Source organism: Nerophis ophidion, linkage group LG22, assembly GCF_033978795.1.
Source record: "Nerophis ophidion isolate RoL-2023_Sa linkage group LG22, RoL_Noph_v1.0, whole genome shotgun sequence".
In the NCBI taxonomy this organism is placed as follows: Eukaryota; Metazoa; Chordata; class Actinopteri; order Syngnathiformes; family Syngnathidae; genus Nerophis; species Nerophis ophidion.
The window spans coordinates 39641929-39659303 of record NC_084632.1 but is presented as its reverse complement, the minus strand read 5'-3'; the positions used below and the strand labels follow the sequence as shown (position 1 = coordinate 39659303).

At 41.3% G+C, this 17375-nt stretch overlaps 1 protein-coding gene across 3 annotated transcripts in view; it reads right to left on the bottom strand.

The window, feature by feature from the left end:
- Positions 1-11804, bottom strand: part of depdc1a (DEP domain containing 1a) — a 34601-nt gene extending 22797 nt beyond the window's left edge. For 2 of the 3 annotated variants that reach the window (XM_061883814.1, XM_061883816.1), the window contains exons 1-5: positions 11572-11801; positions 4791-5056; positions 4560-4701; positions 2568-2683; positions 2355-2485 (exon numbers count right to left, since the gene is read on the bottom strand). In XM_061883814.1, the coding sequence (XP_061739798.1) occupies positions 2355-2485; positions 2568-2683; positions 4560-4701; positions 4791-5056; positions 11572-11619 (703 nt within the window). In that variant the 5' untranslated portion in view covers positions 11620-11801. Of the gene's footprint in view, positions 1-2354; positions 2486-2567; positions 2684-4559; positions 4702-4790; positions 5057-11571 lie in introns of all 3 variants that reach the window. The other variant, XM_061883815.1, reaches the window with a different exon arrangement.
- Positions 11805-17375: the final 5571 nt, after the last annotated feature.

Sequence of the window (17375 nt, the reverse complement as noted above, 5' to 3'; positions counted from 1 at the left end):
ATCCCATGAAATCTTATACTTCTAGTCTCTTACGTGAATGAGCTAAATAATATTATTTGATATTTTACGGTAATGTGTTAATAATTTCACACATTAGTCGCTCCTGAGTATAAGTCGCACCCCTGGCCAAACCATGAAAAAAACTGCAATGTATAGTCCGAAAAATACGGTATTCCAGCCTTTCTGAATCCGGACAGGATGGTTTCGGTTGTCACTGACATCCATCCAATGACATCCAGGAAATATGCATGGTGCATTCTCTCGGGTGCATCCCTCCATCCATCACCCACTGCTCCCACAGGTTTCGCAAAACTGCCTTAAAGTATAAGTTACCGGCAATGTTGAAATGATCAATTTTCATCGATACGGAAAGTAGTAGCAGGTAGCATCTTTTTGTTCACAATGCACTTCTGCCATGACCCGCCCCCCCCGCCAAATTTTTATTGGTTGACGTGTGTGTGTGACGCATGCTGATATACGCCTAGTCTCATACGTGAATGAGATAAATAATATTATTTGATATTTTACGGTAATGTGTTAATAATTTCACACATAAATCGCTCCAGAGTATAAATCGCACTATGAAAAAAACGTACAATCCAAAAAATACGGTACATAATTTGTATTTGGGCATGACAAATGTCCTCACAAGGTAAATTTAAGCGCAAAAGAATCCAACCTTCCAAAATGTTTTCTGAGCATCTAACCACTAGGTGACATCCAATCTACCATACCATACCATCCATCCATTTTCTAATGCTTATTCCCTTTAGGGCTCTACCAACTTTATTTATAAAGCCCTTTAAAAACAACCACAGTTGAAGAACCAAGGGCTGTACACCACAAAGAAATAGAGGCAAAGGACAGATTTAAAAAATATATATTTAAAACAGAAGTAAAAAACACAATGACATAGCAAATACAAATTACCCTAAGAAAAATGTGTTCGATAAAAAGCAGTTAAAAACAGTTAAAAGTTAAAAACAGTTTAAGTCTCATGCTGGGTTAAAAGCCAGAGAATAAAAATAAGTTTTAAGAAGGGTCTTAAAAATAGCCAAAGAAAGGGCCTGTCTCACATGGAGAGGGAGATCATTCCAGACTTTGGGACCCGCAACAGAGAAGGCTCTGTCCCCTCCGAGCTTGCGCTTTGATTTAGGGACCTCCAGGATCAGCTGATCAGCTGACCTGAGGGACCGGGTGGGGGCATAGAGGTGGAGCAGCTCAGAGAGGTAAGGTGGGGAAAGACCATGTAAGGATTTAAAAATGAGTAAGATCATTTTAAAATGGATCCTAAAAGACACAGGCAGCCAGTGGAGGGAGGCTAAAACAGGAATACCGTATTTTTCGGACTATAAGTCGCAGTTTTTTTCATAGATTGGCCGGGGGTGCGACTTATACTCAGGAGCGACTTATGTGTGAAATTATCAACACACTACCGTAAAATATCAAATAATATTAGTGACGGATTGATTGGTAAACGTATAGCATGTTCTATATGTTATAGTTATTTGAATGACTCTTACCATAATACGTTACGTTAACATACCGGGCACTTTCTCAGTTGGTTATTTATGCCTCATATAACGTACACTTATTCAGCCTGTTGTTCACTATTCTTTATTTTAAATTGCCTTTGAAATGTCTATTCTTGGTGTTGGGTTTTATCAAATAAATTTCCTCCAAAAATGCGACTTATACTCCAGTGCGACTTATATATGTTTTTTTTTCCTTCTTTATTATGCATTTTCGGCAGGTGCGGCTTATACTCCGAAAAATATGATAATGTGCTCTCTTTTTCTTGTGTTGGTTTAAAGTCGGGCAGCTGCATTTTGGATCTAATGCAGACGTGCGAAGGATGATTGATTAATTCCAAAATACAAAGTTACAGTAATCCAGCAGAGATGTGATAAAGGCATGGATTACCGTCTCAAATTGTTGCCTAGAAAGAAGGTTTTTAACCTTAGCCAGCTGACGTAAATAAAAAAAAGCTGGCTTTCACCACTGTGCCAATCTGACGGTCCAATTTAAAGTCACTGTAAATACGAAAGCCCATGTTGGTGACCAAGGGCTTAACATGCAAAGTCAAGGGGCCAAAGTCAACAGGGGGGAGCTCACAGGTACCACTAGGTCCAAACACTATTACTTATGTCTTCTTTTCATTGAAATCTAAGACGTTTAGGGCCATTCAGGCCTTTATATCTTCAAGGCAAGCAAGTAGTGTCTGCATTGAAGAGGCATGATTTCTCTTTAACGGAAAATAATGTATGATGTGTGACACTAAACAAGCTACAATACCCAGCAAATTGGTCAGAAAAGTCAAAATAATATTAAACACAAGAAAACTAAGAACTTACCAGTTTTGTCGTCCAGAGTTACCACCCCATGCTTATTGACTTTAGTCATGTTATGGATGATGTGTTGAGGGTTTATGCAACGGTGGTCTAAAACGTCCTCCAGAGATGCCACACCAAGAATCTTTTGGAGGCTAAAAGACAGAAAATACATATTATTTGGGACTTCATTACACTCAATGTGTTTGAGATGCGAGTGTTCTGATGTGTAATTACTGGATCAGAGTAGTGTCTCTCCAGATATTACGTTCATCTTCGCCGGTTAGCTCTCGTCTGTGTACCCGCTGCTCTTTTTTTCCTTCCTCTGAGTGACGATCAGGATTGACAGTTACCTGGAAGTCAACATGTTTTACATTAAAAATGTACTGAATGAAATATTGCTTAAAAACTCTGCAGCCTTAATGATTCAAAATCTGTAGAAAAAGCTTTGAACATGTTTGTAGGCTTAATTAATCGCCTAGATCAGTGGTTCTCAAATGGGGGTACATGTACCCTTGGGGGTACTTGAAGGTATGCCAAGGGGTACTTGAGATTTTTTTTAAATATTCTGAAAATAGCAACAATTCAAAAATCCTTTATAGACATATTTATTGAATAATACTTTAACAAAATATGAATTTAAGTTCATAAACTGTGAAAATAAATGCAACAATGCAATATTTAGTGTTGACAGCTAGAGTTTTTGTGGACATGTTCCTTAAATATTGATGTTAAAGATGTATTTTTTGTGAAGAAATGTTTAGAACTAAGTTCATGAATCCAGATGGACCTCTATCACTTCTATGTGTAAAAATCTATTTATAATTGAATTACTTGTTTATTTTTTCAACAAGTTTTTAGTTATTTTTTATATCTTTTTTTCCAAATAGTTCAAGAAAAAACACTAAAAATTAGCAATATTTTGCACTGTTATATAATTTAATACATCAGAAACTGATGACATAGTGCTGTATTTTACTTCTTTATCTCTTTTTTTCAACCAAAAATTCTTTGCTCTGATTAGGGCAGGGGTCGGGAACCTTTTTGGCTGCGGGAGCCAAGAATCCAAATATTTTAAAATGTATTTCCGTAAGAGCCATAAAATATTTTTTAGCACTGAACACAACTAAACGTGTGCATTTTTAAGTAAGACCAACATAGAGTATAACAGGTCTCTTATTCTTTGTAATAACATTGTTATTCTGAAGCTAACTGTGAGGGGGCGTGGCCTGCGGGCCTGCAGCGAAGCAGGGTGTTGCCAGGACCAGCCTCGAAATCAGCGAAAAGTGCGTATATGGCCAACTTGGGCCTTGTTATCTCATCCCCTGCCGCTCTGTTTATAAGCAGCAGCCAGGAGTAGAGACAGGGTTAGAGCTGGAGCCGGAGCGCGAGCGAGAACGAAAGAAAAAGACAATTGCTGGAAACCAACTGAGAAACTTATTGAAAAATAAAAAAATATTGTAACCCTGAAACAGGCTCTCATGTCGGTGCTTGGTGGTCTGAAGAACCCCCAGGAGAGCACAGCCCTAAACTAACCCACAATAAATAAATCACTTCTTACCCTTAGTGCAACTTCTTGAACAAGTGCGATAGAAAAAAGGACGGATGGATTCAAATGCATGAGCATGTTTTCTATTTTGATCGTTATTTTTAACACTTTGATTACAAGTGGAATTATTCATTACTTATTGTGTTAAGCAGTGTCACCTCAGATTTATCCGAGAGCCAGATCCAGTCATCGAAAGAGCCACATCTGGCTCTAGAGCCATAGGTTCCCTACCCCTGGATTAGGGGGTACTTGAATCAAAAACATGTTCACAGGGGGTACATCACTGAAAAAAGGTTGAGAACCACTAGCCTAGATTACGTAGTACAAATTATGCAAAGCTCACACAGAGAATAAAAGAAAAAAAAACACATTGCACATTTCATAGGAAAATAATACTTGCTGTAGAATACGAGTAAGAATACATAAAAATAGAATTGTCGTACATGGGGATTATGAATGGCAGGCAAAATTCCAAAAAAGTGCAGCTCGCTTTTAAGTCATGGATAAAAACATTTTTTTCTGTTTATTTTTTTAGGTTACTGATCCAAATTTAGAATGCTTTGTTTGGATTTCCGAAAACGATTACGATTACAATGGTTTCTGCCTGCCGGTCACTTTTTCTGCAGCAGCAGGCAGCTGGTTAAAGCTTAGGGAAATACTTTGTTTCCAGTTTAGCTCACCTCTGTATCCTCATTTTTCTTAACACTTTTAAACCTGAAGAAACCGTCTTTGTCTCGGAGCGAAGGTCTTTTCTTCACAGGTTTGGACGCTGAGGGCGCAGCTGGACAAGGGATAGGCTTCAGCGGAGAGGTGTATGGAAATCTTTGAAAAAGGACAAGGCAAGCTCAAATACTGTATACTATGTGAGACATTTGAAAATTGGGGTTGGTGCCTGCTTAAAAAAAAAATACCTGTAAAGCGCGTTGTTGTCCTCCAGATCCTCCGTTCCAAAGCGGCCCTTCACATCTTCGATTACATGGTTCTTCAGAAACTTCTTGAGCAGCTGGACTGTCTGTTGCCTGGTGACGTCAGGGCCGAAGTTGCTGTTGCTACACAGCAACTGATGCAGCCATTCCACAGCCGAGGAGGCCGTGAAGCACGAGGAGTGATTCCTTAAGCTCTGCCGGTGCTTCTTGACGGGCATACCGGCCCGGAACAGACGGGTCACCTCATTCCACTAAGACAAGGACACTTTAATGAGAAAACTATGCCCAAGTTAAATGATAAATGGGTTGTACTTGTATAGCGCTTTTCTACCTTCAAGGTACTCAAAGCGCTTTGACACTACTTCCACATTTACCCATTCACACACACATTCATACACTGATGGAGGGAGCTGCCATGCAAGGCGCCAACCAGCACCCATCAGGAGCAAGGGTGAAGTGTCTTGCTCAGGACACAACGGAAGTGACGAGGTTGGTTCTAGGTGGGATTTGAACCAGTGACCCTCGGGTTGCGCACGGCCACTCTTCCACTGCGCCACGCCGTCCGGTGTAATGTGGCTAAATATTAAATCCATAGTAGGGCTTATATGATTGTTAAAAAATGACATTATTCATGTGTATACAGTACACAGAAATAGGCCTGGGCGATATGGGCTTTTTTTAATATCTTGATATTTTTAGGCCATATCACGATACATGATAATATCTGGATATTTTGCCTTAGCCTTGAATGAACACTTGATGCATATAATCACAGCAGTATGATGATTCTATGTGTCTACCTTAAAACATTCTTCTTCATACTGCATCAATATATGCTACTTTTAAACCTTCATGCAGAGAGGGAAATCACAAACATTCATGTCATTTCAAAACAGAAAGTGCAAAATTGTCAGAGACATTTTAAAACAAGCTATGAGTGCACTTTTGTGCATGATGTCACTAAGATGACATATCAAAACAACACTAAATCAAAGTGCATTTTTGTACAGAACGCCACTACAATAGTTTAAAACGAAAAAGTGCACTTTTGTGCATGATGTCACACAAGATATTTCATCCATCCATCCATTTTCTACCGCTTATTCCCTTTTGGGGTCGCTGGCGCCTATCTCAGCTAGTCGGGCGGAAGGCGGGGTACACTCTGGACAAGTCGCCACCTCATCGCAGGGCCAACACAGGTAGACAGACAACATTCACACTCACATTCACACAATAACTGTCAAATAAAAATGAGCTGCGTAAAAGAAAATCAAATTTCTATGTGCTAGGTTACTGCGGACGTTATCTCCTGTTGTTGACTATTTTTTTCATACGGTGTTAATGTGGAAATGGTTGCCTTGGCATTTTGTTGGTGTGGCACCGAATGGAGATGTTGACATGCGGAGAATGCACTCTTCATTCTCTAGCAGGTGACGTTTCAAATGATGCTACATATTAGCAGTATTGCTACTTTTTGTAGCAACGCTTTTGCCACATTACGGTTGTATGTTCGACATATTCCCACTTGAAGCCAAACCACCGCCACCGCTGTATTTCTTGGGAATTAATTCTTCCTTCATTTGCTACCAGATTCGCATCTTCTTTCTCTCATATTACCACTCGCACCACAGCTAACGTTACCCATGCTGCTACCTCTCTGCTCCGCGAGGGCGTATGCATATGTGACTTATGTAAGAAAGTGCGCTTGCTATCTGTGAGAAGGAACAACAACAAAAAGTGGGAAAAGCCTGCAGTGTAATGCCTGCAGCTAAAAGCAACTGCGTGAGAACATATACTCCAATATCACGATATAGCGATTTTCTATATTGCACAGAGACAAACCCGTGATATATCGAGTGTATCGATATATCGCCCAGCCCTAGGATAAGGCAAACATCTGTTCAGTATTTTAACATAAAAGTGTTTGATTGTGAGGCATTAAAAGCCACAAAATGCAACCAGTCAATCAGACCCACAAACGCTGGCTGAGTAACAACAATATCAACATTACACAAGGGTTAAACGTTTTTAACTTTGTAAATGTCATTTATATAGAGCAGGGGTAGGAAACCTATGGCTCTAGAGCCAGTTGTGGCTCTTTTGATGACCGCATCAGGCTCTCAGATAAATCTTAGCTGAAATTACTTAACAGGATAAGTAATTATTAATTCCGCTGGTAATCTCAGTGTTAAAAATAACGTTCAAAATATAAAACATTCTCATGCATTTTAATCCATTTGTCCGTTTTCTACCGAACCAGTTCAAGAAGTCGCATTAATGGTAAGATGTATTTTATTTATTATTGGTTAGCTTTAGAATGTTAGTAAAAAGAATTAGACTTATTATACTCTAAAAATGTCGGTCTTACTTAAAAATGCACGCATTTAATTGTATTTAGTGTAAAAAAAAATATGACATGGCTCTCGCAGAAATAAATTTTAAAATATTTGGCTTTCATGGCTCTCTTAGCCAAAAAGGTTCCCGACCCCTGATATAGAGTCTCCCTATATCTGCGGTCCTCTCCAAGGTTTCTCAGTCATCCCATTGGGTTGAGTTTTTCCTTTGCCCTGGTGTGGGATCTGAGTCGAGGATGTCGTTGTGGCTTGTGCAGCCCTTTGAGACACTTTGATTGATTGAAACTTGGATTAGTAGAATGCACAGTACAGTACATATTCCGTACAATTGACCACTAAATGGTAACACCCGAATAAGTTTTTCAACTTGTTTAAATCGGGGTCCACGTTAATCAATTCATGGTATTCATGATTTAGGGCTGTATAAATACATTTTGATTGATACTTTTGTTGATTGACTGATTGATTGATTGAAACTTTTATTAGTAGATTGCACAGTTCAGTACATATTCCGTACAATTTACCACTAAATGGGAACACCGGAATAAGCTTTCCAACTTGTTTAAGTCGGGGTCCATGTTAATCAATTCATGGTACAAATATATACTATCAGCATAATACAGTCATTACATAAGTTAATCATCATAGTATGTACATTGAATTATTTACATTATTTACAATCTGGGGGGTGGGATGAGGATCTTTGGTTGATATCAGTACTTCAGTCATCAACAGAGAAATGGACAATGAAACAGTGTAGGTCTTACTTAATAGGATATGTACAGCCAGCAGAGAACATAGTGAGTTCAGATAGCATAAGAACAAGTACATACATTAGAAATACATTTGATTATTTACATTAGGTTGTTTACAATCCGGGGAGATGGAATGTGAATGGAGGAGGGTATTAGTAAAGGGTTGAAGTTGTTATTTTAGAGAGGTTTTGAAGGAGGATAGAGATGCACTTACTTTTACACCTGTTGGGAGTGCATTCCACATTGATGTGGCATAGAAAGAGAATGAGTTAGGACCTTTGTTAGATCGGAATATGGGTTTAACATAGTTTGTGAAGCTCCCCCTGGTGTTGTGGTTATGGCGGTCATTTAAGGAAGTAGTTTGACATGTACTTCGGTATCAGGGAGGTGTAGCGGATTTTATAGACCAGGCTCAGTGCAAGTTGTTTTACTCTGTCCTCCACCCTGAGCCAGCCCACTTTAGAGAAGTGGGTTGGAGTGAGGTGTGATCTAGATTTGAGTGTTTTGGAGGTGCTGGCGTACCAGGAGGTGCATGCGTAATCGATGAAAGGGTTGAGTGAGAGTTCCCGCTAGAATCATCAAGGTGCTTTTGTTGACCAGAGAGGAGATTCTGTACAGGAATCTCGTTCTTTGGTTGACCTTTGTGATGACCTTGGTTGCCATTTTATCACAGGAAAGATTGGCCTCTAGAATGGAACCTAGGTAGGTGGGCTCATCTTTCCTGGTGATAACAATGTCACCCACTTTTATAGTGAAGTCACTGACTTTCTTAAGGTCACTACTATAATACGATACTATAATTGTGCAAAAGGAAATAGTACGACGTACAATTAGTAATTTCAATACTTTTAAGTGGCATTGCGGGCATATTGCAAATAAATAGGACTCAATGAATGAAAGGCCAACAAGTTTTATTTGCAGACTAAATAGTAGGAAACAGGTGGTAGAGGTGAACGGCACCATGTCCCCTCCCCTCTCAGTAAGCTGTGGAGTCCCCCAAGGCAGTATACTAGGACCTTTACTGTTCCTAATATACGTAAATGACATGCCATCAGCATGCCACTGTGAATTGTTCCTGTATGCGGATGACTCGGCCCTGCTGGTATCCGGCAAGGACAAGTCACAGGTGGAACAAATCCTCAGTGCTGAACTCCTTAATATTTGCACCTGGCTCGATGACAACAAGCTATCCATACACTTAGGTCAAACGGAATCCATCCTATTTGGGTCCCATATCAAACTTAAGAAGGTCAGTGACTTAATTATAAAAGTGGGTGACATTGTTATCACCAGGAAGGATGAGATCACCTACCTAGGTTCCATTCTAGAGGCTAATCTTTCCTGTGATAAAATGGCAACCAAGGTGATCAAAAAGGTCAACCAAAGAACGAGATTCCTCTACAGAATCTCCTCTCTGGTCAACAAAAGCACCTTGAGGATTCTAGCGGGAACTCTCATTCAACCCTTCTTCGATTACGCTTGCACCTCCTGGTACCCCAGCACCTCCAAAACCCTCAAATCTAGACTCCAAACATCCCAGAATAAGCTAATCCGGTTACTTTTAGACCTCCACCCCAGATCACACCTCAATCCAACCCACTTCTCCAAAGTGGGCTGGCTCAGGGTGGAGGACAGAGTAAAATAACTTGCACTGAGCCTGGTCTATAAAATCCGCTACACCTCCTTGATACCGAAGTACATGTCAAATTACTTCCTTAACGTAAATGACCGCCATAACCACAACACCAGGGGGAGCTCCACAAACCACGTTAAACCCAGATTTCGATCTAACAAAGGTCTTAACTCATTCTCTTTCTATGCCACATCAATGTGGAATGCACTCCCAACAGGTATAAAAGTAAGTGCATCTCTATATTCCTTCAAAACCGCTCTAAAACAACACCTCCAGGCAACTTCAACACTTTACTAATACCCTCCTCCATTCACATGCCATCTCCCCGGATTATAAACAACTCAAATGTACTTCTAATGTATATACTTGTTCTTATGCTATCTGAACTCACTATGTTCTCTGCTGGCTGTACATATCCTACTAAATAAGACCTACACTGTTTCAATGTCCACATTTCTCTGTTGATGCAATTGTTGATGACTGAAGTTCTGATATCAACCAAAACTCCTCATCCCACCCCCCGGATTGTAAATAATGTAAATCATTCAATGTACATACTATGATGATTAACTGCCTTCTTTCATCTCCGTAATATCGCTAAAATTCGCTCCATTTTGTCCACTAAAGACGCCGAGATCATTATCCATGCGTTTGTTACGTCTCGTCTCGATTACTGTAACGTATTATTTTCGGGTCTCCCCATGTCTAGCATTAAAAGATTACAGTTGGTACAAAATGCGGCTGCTAGACTTTTTACAAGAACAAGAAAGTTTGATCATATTACGCCTGTACTGGCTCACCTGCACTGGCTTCCTGTGCACTTAAGATGTGACTTTAAGGTTTTACTACTTACGTATAAAATACTACACGGTCTAGCTCCAGCCCATCTTGCCGATTGTATTGTACCGTATGTCCCGGCAAGAAATCTGCGTTCAAAAGACTCCGGCTTATTAGTGATTCCTAGAGCCCAAAAAAAGTCTGCGGGCTATAGAGCGTTTTCCGTTAGGGCTCCAGTTCTCTGGAATGCCCTCCCGGTAACAGTTTGAGATGCTACCTCAGTAGAAGCATTTAAGTCTCACCTTAAAACTCATCTGTATACTCTAGCCTTTAAATAGACCTCCTTTTTAGACCAGTTGATCTGCCGCTTCTTTTCTTTCTCCTATGTCCCCCCCTCCCTTGTGGAGGGGGTCCGGTCCGATGACCATGGATGAAGTACTGGCTGTCCAGAGTCGAGACCCAGGATGGACCGCTCGTCGGGACCCAAGATGGACCGCTCGCCTGTATCGGTTGGGGACATCTCTACGCTGCTGATCCGCTTGAGATGGTTTCCTGTGGACGGGACTCTCGCTGCTGTCTTGGATCCGCTTGAACTGAACTCTCGCGGCTGTGTTGGAGCCACTATGGATTGAACTTTCACAGTATCATCAGAGGGGGGGTTGCCCACATCTGAGGTCCTCTCCAAGGTTTCTCATAGTCAGCATTGTCACTGGCGTCCCACTGGATGTGAATTCTCCCTGCCCACTGGGTGTGAGTTTTCCTTGCCCTTTTGTGGGTTCTTCCGAGGATGTTGTAGTCGTAATGATTTGTGCAGTCCTTTGAGACATTTGTGATTTGGGGCTATATAAATAAACATTGATTGATTGATTGAACTTGTGTGATGATGTATTATGCTGATAGTATATATTTGTACCATGAATTGATTAACGTGGACCCCGACTTAAACAAGTTGAAAAACTTATTCGGGTGTTACCATTTAGTGGTCAATTGTACAGAATAAGTACTGTACTGTGCAATCTACTAATAAAAGTATCAATCAATCAATCAATGAAAGCGGTAGAAAATGGACGGGTGAATAGCTTAAGTGTTCGTCTGGATTCCTATGTTCACGACTTAATGTAACAGGTAGCAAAACCAAGCTTGAATTAACATTTTGCTTTCAGATTCGTCGAAAAAAGCCTTAACTCGAAAGACTGGTCGTTAAACGCGCAGTATTGTCAAGGTTAGCTGGGCGAACATTAACTTACCAACTTCGTAGCTCGGTAAGGCCCGGGAGTGATGATATGCGAACTCATGTTTATCCCAAACCACCAGAATGTGTCAATTCAATTCAGAAAATGATAAAAACGCGACCATTGTGAACTTATTTCCCTACACGAAGCATTAAATGGTAATATTTTGGCGTCGTCACTTCCCCATCTGTTCAAAATTACGAGCCCTTCGATTCTGCCACGGGATTGGACAGAGGCGAGGTCACGTGTTCACTCCCTGAGTAATGACATAAGAAGTAAAATAATAGGGGTTTTTTGTTTTGTTTTTTTGGTAACGAAAAAGGGAGTTTTTTGGGGTTGGTGCACTAATTGTAAGTGTATCTTGTGTTTTTTATTTTGATTTAATAACAATTAAAAAAAAAAAAACATTCATAAAAAAATTCTTCCGCGGCCCAATCGAGCCCGGTGGTTGAGGACCACTGTTTAAAACAACAACAACGAATAAACTTACCTGATTGAATGCACTTTTTTTTTTTTGAAGATTTCAAATTCATTTGCTGTATATCGGACACATTTAATTGATTTATGAATTACGTTAGGAAATAGATATGTTCCCTTTCAAAATAAAATGAAAACAATAACCGGAAGTTAAACACAACCAACAACGAATAAAGCTACCTGATTGAATGCACTTTTTTATTTTTTTGAGGATTTCAAATGAATGTGCTGTATCTCAGACACATTTAATTGAATTATGAATTACGTTAGGAAATAGATATCTTCCCTTTCAAAATAAAATGAAAACAATAACCGGAAGTTAAACATAACCAGCGTGTTCCCACATCTCCGCTACAAAAGATAATATAATCAATCAATCAATCAATCAATTTTTATTTATATAGCCCCAAATCACAAATGTCTCAAAGCACTGCACAAATCATTACGACTACAACATCCTCGAAAGAACCCACAAAAGGGCAAGGAAAACTCACACCCAGTGGGCAGGGAGAATACACATTCAGTGGGACGCCAGTGACAATGCTGACTATGAGAAACCTTGGAGAGGACCTCAGATGTGGGCAACCCCCCCTCTCTAGGGGACCGAAAGCAATGGATGTCGAGCGGGTCTAACATGATACTGTGAAAGTTCAATCCATAGTGGGTCCAAGACAGCAGTGAGAGTCCCATCCACAGGAAACCATCTCAAGCGGATCAGCAGCGTAGAGATGTCCCCAACCGATACAGGCGAGCGGTCCATCCTGGGTCCCGACGAGCGGTCCATCCTGGGTCTCGACTCTGGACAGTCAGTACTTCATCCATGGTCATCGGACCGGACCCCCTCCACAAGGGAGGGGGGGACATAGGAGAAAGAAAAGAAGCGGCAGATCAACTGGTCTAAAAAGGAGGTCTATTTAAAGGCTAGAGTATACAGATGAGTTTTAAGATGAGACTTAAATGCTTCTACTGAGGTAGCATCTCGAACTGTTACCGGGAGGGCATTCCAGAGTACTGGAGCCCGAACGGAAAACGCTCTATAGCCCGCAGACTTTTTTTGGGATCTAGGAATCACTAATAAGCCGGAGTCTTTTGAACGCAGATTTCTTGCCGGGACATACGGTACAATACAATCGGCAAGATAGGCTGGAGCTAGACCGTGTAGTATTTTATACGTAAGTAGTAAAACCTTAAAGTCACATCTTAAGTGCACAGGAAGCCAGTGCAGGTGAGCCAGTACAGGCGTAATATGATCAGATATCTAATGTATTCATACATTGCTTATGTAGGATATATGCATGTATATATATAACCTAAACATATTGTTTCTTATTGGGCTTCACGGTGGCAGAGGGGTTAGTGCGTCTGCCTCACAATACGAAGGTCCTGCAGTCCTGGGTTCAAATCCAGGCTCGGGATCTTTCTGTGTGGAGTTTGCATGTTCTCCCCGTGAATGCGTGGGTTTCCTCCAGGTACTCCGGCTTCCTCCCACTTCCAAAGACATGCACCTGGGGATAGGTTGATTGGCAACACTAAATCTGCCCTAGTGTGTGAATGTGAGTGTGAATGTTGTTTGTCTATCTGTGTTGGCCTTGCGATGAGGTGGCGACTTGTCCAGGGTGTACCCCGCCTTCCGCCCGATTGAGGCTGAGATAGGCGCCAGCGCCCCCCGCGACCCCAGAAAAGGGATTAAGCGGTAGAAAATGGATGGATGGATATTGTTTCTTCAACTTAAATTTAGCTGACCGTTTTTCCACCTTCTCTGTGATTATACTCCCAGTTTTGATCTCGGACGTCTGGCCCCCAATAGCAATGGTATAGTACCATATGTCACTGCAAGAAATCTGTGTTCAAAGAACTCCGGCTTATAAGTGAATCCCAGAGCCTAAAAAAAAGTCTGCGGGCTTTAGAGCGTTTTCTATTGGGGCTCCAGTACTCTGAAATGCCCTCCCAGTAACAGTTAGAAATGCTACCTCAGTAGAAGCATTTAAGTCCCATCTTAAAATTCATTTGTATACTCTATAGCAGGGGTAGGGAACCTATGGCTCTAGAGCCAGATGTGGCTCTTTTGATGACTGCATCTGGCTCTCGGAAAAATCTGAGGTGACACGATAAGTAATGAATAATTCCACTTGTAATCACAGTGTTAAAAATAACGTTCAAAATATAAAACACTCTCATGCTTTTTTATGTTCAAGAAGTTGCATTAATGGTAAGAAGTAATTTATTTATTATTGGTTATTGTGGGGCTTGCCCTCCTGGGGGTTCTTCAGACCACCTGTTTTAGGGTTATAATATCGTTTTATTTCATTTTTCTCTCAGTTGCTTTCCAGCAATTGTCTTTTTCTCTTTCGTCCTCACTCGCGCTCTGGCTCCAGCCCCAACCCCGTCTCTCCTCCTGGCTGCTGCTTAGAACAGAGCGACAGGTGATTATATTACAAGGCCCGAGTGGGCCATCTACGCTGATTTCGAGGCCGGTCCTGGCAACATCCTGCTTTGCTGCAGGCCCACAGGCCACGCCCCCTCCACAGTTAGCTTCAGAATAACAATGTTATTACAAAGAATAGGAGACCTATTATACTCTGGAAATGTTGGTCTTACTTAAAAATGCACGCGTTTAGTTGTGTTCAGTGTCAAAAAAAATATTATTATATGGCTCTTAGGGAAAGGTTCCCGACCCCTGCTCTATAGCCTTTAAATAGACCCCCTTTTTAGACCAGTTGATTTATTTTATTTTCTCCTCTGCCCCCCTACTTTTGGAAGGGGGGGGTCACAGGTCCGATGGCCATGGATGAAGTGCTGGCTGTTCAGAGTCGGGACCAGGGGTGGACCGCTCGCCTGTGCGTCGGTTGGGGACATCTGGCCCCACTATGGACTGGACTCTCACTATTATGGACTGGACTTTCACTATATTATGCTAAAACCCACTGGATGAACGGGAGAGGGGGATGGGTCACCCACATCTGCAGTCCTCTCCAAGGTTTCTCATAGTCATTCACATTGACGTCCCACTGGGTTGTGAGTTTTTCCTTCTCTGAACCGAGGATGTCGTTGTGGCTTGTGCAGCCCTTTGAGACACTTGTGATTTAGGGCTATATAAATAAACATTGATTGATTGATATAAGAATATTATATAACTGTTAAGCAAAATATGAATAATAAAACACGCCAAAACATGTGTCCTTTATCATAGCTCCAAGTATGACAAAAAAAAACGCGTTAAAATCAGTGCTATTCAGTGAGGTAAGATGAATTAGTTCACTGCTCAAGCTGACCAACACGCCGGACTGTAGTCAGTTGGAAGCGTGTCTTAATGAAATTAAACAATGGATGTCCGCTAATTTTTTGCGACTTAACGCCCAAAAAACGGAAATGCCGATTATCGGTCCTGCTAGACACCGACCTCTATTTAATAATACAACTTTAACATTTGACAACCAAACAATAAAACAAGGTGACTCGGTAAAAAATCTGGGTATTATCTTCCACCCAACTCTCTCCTTTGTGTCACACATTAAAAGCGCTACTAAAACGGCCTTCTTTCATCTCCGTAATATCGCTAAAATGTGCTCCATTTTGTCCACTAAAGACGCCGAGATCATTATCCATGCGTTTTTTACGTCTCGTCTCGATTACTGTAACGTATTATTTTCGGGTCTCCCCATGTCTAGCATTAAAAGATTACAGTTGGTACAAAATGCGGCTGCTAGACTTTTGACAAGAACAAGAAAGTTTGATCATATTACGCCTGTACTGGCTCACCTGCACTGGCTTCCTGTGCACTTAAGATGTGACTTTAAGGTTTTACTACTTACGTATAAAATACTACACGGTCTAGCTCCATCCTATCTTGCCCATTGTATTGTACCATATGTCCCGGCAAGAAATCTGCTTTCAAAAGACTCCGGCTTATTAGTGATTCCTAAAGCCCAAAAAAAGTCTGCGGGCTATAGAGGGTTTTCCGTTCGGGCTCCAGTACTCTGGAATGCCCTCCCGGTAACATTTCGAGATGCTACCTCAGTAGAAGCATTTAAGTCTCACCTTAAAACTCATCTGTATACTCTAGCCTTTAAATATACCTCCTTTTTAGACCAGTTGATCTGCCGCTTCTTTTCTTTTTTCTCCTATGTCCCCCCCTCCCTTGTGGAGGGGGTCCGGTCCGATGACCATGGATGAAGTACTGGCTGTCCAGAGTCGAGACCCAGGATGGACCGCTCGTCGGGACCCAGAATGGACCGCTCGCCTGTGTATCGGTTGGGGACATCTTTACGCTGCTGATCCGCCTCCGCTTGAGATGGTTTCCTGTGGACGGGACTCTCGCTGCTGTCTTGGATCCGCTTTGAACTGAACTCTCGCGGCTGTGTTGGAGCCACTATGGATTGAACTTTCACAGTATCATGTTAGACCCGCTCGACATCCATTGCTTTCGGTCACCTAGAGGGGGTTGCCCACTTCTGAGGTCCTCTCCAAGGTTTCTCATAGTCAGCATTGTCACTGGCGTCCCACTGGATGTGAATTCTCCCTGCCCACTGGGTGTGAGTTTTCCTTGCCCTTTTGTGGGTTCTTCCGAGGATGTCGTAGTCGTAATGGTTTGTACAGTCCTTTGAGACATTTGTGATTTAGGGCTATATAAAAAAAACATTGATTGATTGAAATGAATTGCACTGAGTGGAGCGGATCACCACTCCAAGATGGCGGCCCCGCGTCTCGTCAGCGCCAGTATTCACTAGCGGTCGATGCGGTCTATGTTATTTCGGGTGAGTCAATGGGAGACGGTTTCAGATGTGAAATAAGGTCTATATGTCGAATTCCAGTAAAGGATAGTATTAATCACCTAGGAATACTTATCACTAAAAATCAGAGATCTAGATCAGTCTTGAACTTTAAACCAATTGTAGAAAAAACTAAGAAAAGATTTAACCAATGGCTACAGAGAGATTTATCCTTAAAAGGCCGAACCTTGCTTTTCAAAGCAGAAGGTATCTCCAGGCTTACGTATGCAGTTATTTCTTTGGATGTTAACCAACAAATATGTAAAATTATTGATAAAATACTGGTTGATTTTTATGAACATAAATCAAGCAAAACTTACTTGGCATGGCATGAAGCACGAAACTATGGCAAGGCATGAAACAAGTCAGTACAGAGCAAGAAAAGATCACATTGACGCCAGGGCGACTGACTGGCAAAGACAAGCTTAAATACTGCCTCTGATTAGTGCTCGGGAAGCAGGTTGATTTTATTTGGAAAAAAAAAATCATTATATTAAGAAATGTGTTATAATGAACCATTACAATCAGTGTGGTCTAAACTTTCTTGATTTCACTACACAAAAAAAACACCTT